The 3192-nt window shown below is 36.9% G+C and overlaps 1 protein-coding gene across 1 annotated transcript; it reads right to left on the bottom strand.

Moving 5' to 3' along the window:
* Nucleotides 1–1965: 1965 nt before the first annotated feature.
* Nucleotides 1966–2898, bottom strand: LOC122913649 (olfactory receptor 8I2). Its single transcript, XM_044260301.1, has one exon. The coding sequence runs from the start codon at nucleotides 2896–2898 to the stop codon at nucleotides 1966–1968; it is 933 nt and encodes a 310-aa protein (XP_044116236.1).
* Between the last annotated feature and the right edge of the window lie 294 nt (nucleotides 2899–3192).

Below are 3192 nucleotides of genomic sequence, written 5' to 3'. Positions count from 1 at the left end.
ATTGTATTTAGAATGCATGGATGAAAATCTTTGGTGGAAAAAGGAAGAAGAAGGGAAATATAATCAGTTTAATAGTTCTCAATTATGAAAAATCTTCAGAAGGGCCAATCTGAATCTGACACTATGCTTAAAAGGAAAAAAATTCTCACATAGGCTTAATAAAGGTGATTTTAATGAGATAGATAATAGCCTCAGTAGGTCCATATCTAAGCACAATATGTTTCATAAGTTGTTACTTATAACAGTTTGTAGGGTAAAATGTTGCATTGTAAAATGAAGTTTGCATGAGTAAGCCCTAGTTATATAGATCAGAGAAGAAAATTAAAAATTCCAAAGCAAATATATGTATATACGCACATATAGATCTTTTCACATACATTACCATCAGCCACTCCCAAGACTGAAAACTGATTTTCTTATCTTTCTTCATTTATTTCTCTCTTTATTTTCCTTCCTTTCTTTTCTTCTTTTTTCTTTCTTTCTTGACTTTATATATTTGACAAAGAAAGAGACAGTGAGAGAAGGAACACAAGCAGGGGGAGTGGGAGAGGGAGAAGCAGGCTTCTGGGGGAGTAGGGAGTCCAATGTGGGGCTTGATCCCAGGACCCTTAAAGCTGAGCTAAAGGCAAATGCTTAAAGACTGAGCCACACAGGCACCCTGAAAACTGATTTTTTTAATAGGAGGTTTGTTTGTAGTGTATGGTATATGAGGGTACTCCAATTATTTAAAATCATATATATCAAGTATAATTCTGTATATACTTATTTCCATATCCCAACCATTGAGGGAAAAAATCCTTTGAAAAGAAATATATCTGTTAATTACTATGCCGATTTTAACATATAAATGAGAAATGTTTTTGAAAGAATTCTAGAGATAAGAATTTTCAATTAAGCTAATAATTTTTTGAGTGCCAATATGCACATGACTATCCAGATTCTACTCAAGAAAGCTATAAATGGAGAAAGACAGGCTGTTTCACCTTTATGGATTGATCACTGTACTTCCACCAGCAAACAGACAACAAAGAAAGTATTTACCTCCATATTTTGTCCATGTTACATTTCCTAAATATGGAGAGCACAATTATGAATAAGCAAACTTCTCTGAAAGAGCTTACATTTTTGTTGGACAGAAAAAAATATAGATCACACTCATTTTCTTGTAGAAGTGCTTCATCAAATTTATCTGCCGTTCCTTTCAACATACATTTTAAACTGATTTCCAGTTCCTTGGTTTACTGCTCAGTGATTAATGCATGGTAAAGACAGTACTGAAGGACACATCTTTTCCAGTAGTAACATTTTCTAACAATGCCTGGGGGAGTCCATTAATTGCGATCTCTTTTTAAGGAAAAACAAAATAAAAACCCAGTTTTTCCTTCTAATACTATAGACTTCACCAAGTATCTCTGCCTGATTTGGAACAGCAAGAATCTCTGTAAGATACTTCCAAATGCCTTAGGAATTGTGCCATAGCTAGTGCTTTATTTACACACACACACACACACACACACACAGGCACACACTGAAATGCTTACCAAATGTTTGAACTTTGGAAAGCACATTATGTTTTTTTAGAAATTAAACTCTGCTGCATTTGATAGAGACCATACTCCATAAACATCATTTTCTTTGTCAGCAAAGCTCACGTTTCACAGACAAATGATCCAAATTTTAACTGTGTGGTAAAACTAATCCACACGATCAGGAGATTTTCTATATCAACCAGTGCCTGTTGTCATGGTGCTTGGTATATATAAGCTACATGCTGAAATGAACTCCTAATATACCAGTTTAATATTCAATATAAACAAAGAAAGTAATAATTCACCACCCAAATTTCAAGTCTCTAAGTTATCATTTAGTTTACATTAAGCCTTTTGAGTTTACACCATGACTGTTGGAGCGATTGAGTGCCTAAAGCCATCCAACTGTGTTTGCATGGTAACGTGCACAGATGTGTCATGACAAAAGTTTTCTATGTATGACTCTCAGGAGAGCATTTTTCACATCTTTGTTCCTCAGACTATAGATTAGTGGATTCAGCATTGGAATGACAATGGTATAGAAGACAGATGCTACCTGTGCCTGGGTCAAGGATGATGTGTTATCAGGCTGCAAGTACGTGAAAATCAGGGACCCATAGAAGATAGTTACTCCCATGAGGTGGGATGCACAGGTGGAAAAGGCCTTCTGTCTCCCTGCTGCAGATTGGATCCTCAGGATGGCTAAGATGATGGCAGTGTAGGTGACCGTGATGAGGAGCAGGGAACTGAGAAGTGTGATCCCAGCTAAAACAAAGATGACCATTTCTGTGCTGAAAGCATCTGCACAGGACAGGGCCAAAAGAGCTGTGGTGTCACAGAAGAAATGATTGATGCTGGAATCACAAAATGCCAAGCTGCTTATCACACGGACTGATACCAGAGAATTTGTGAAGCCTATTGCATATGGCAGGACTCCCAGCCAGTTGCACACTTTCTGGGACATAATCATTGAATATAATAAGGGATTGCAGATTGCTATGTAGCGGTCATAGGCCATCGATCCCAGAAGAAAACACTCACTGCACACCAACCCCACAAAAAAGTACATTTGAACAAAGCAGGCAACAAAAGAGATGGTTTTCTGTTGGGACTGGAAATTTACCAGTGCCTTGGGTGTTACAGTGGAAGAATAAAATATGTCAATGAATGCTAAGTTGCTAAGGAAAAAGTACATTGGGGTGTGAAGTTGAGAGTCTATTCTGATTAACATGATGAGCCCAACGTTTCCCAAAACAGTGAACAGATAAATAAAGAGAAACATTAAGAAAAGACTGACTTGCAGTTCAGGGTGATTTGCAAATCCAGAAAGGATGAAGAAGGTCACCTCAGTGAGATTGTTCCCAGTCATTTGTATCAACTCGGGCCTTTGACTTACCTGCTGAATGACAGTAATGAAAATTAGAGAATGATTCAAACTTAAAGACCTAATAATCAGAGTTGACTTAGACTCCAATAATGAGACAGTAAATGATGGCAAGTTCAGAGTTAGTGACTTTGACTTAATTGATAATCTATACACGATTTTCCATTTTTTTAAAAATTAGAACTGGCAGATAGTAGTAAAAACTTCTAAGCTGACAGTTGTGTGGAATTGGTAGCCCTCTAAAAGATAGCTATCTGGAAGGATTTTTGGAAGATTCCC

The sequence above is a fragment of the Neovison vison genome, chromosome 7 (genome assembly GCF_020171115.1).
Source record: "Neovison vison isolate M4711 chromosome 7, ASM_NN_V1, whole genome shotgun sequence".
In the NCBI taxonomy this organism is placed as follows: Eukaryota; Metazoa; Chordata; class Mammalia; order Carnivora; family Mustelidae; genus Neogale; species Neogale vison.
Note: the sequence above shows the minus strand (reverse complement) of the source record. Positions and strands in the feature narration are given on the sequence as shown.

Excerpts from the sequence above, each read along its gene's own strand:
- LOC122913649 (XM_044260301.1), bottom strand. The coding sequence starts at position 2,898 with ATGACTGGGAACAATCTCACTGAGGTGACCTTCTTCATCCTTTCTGGA.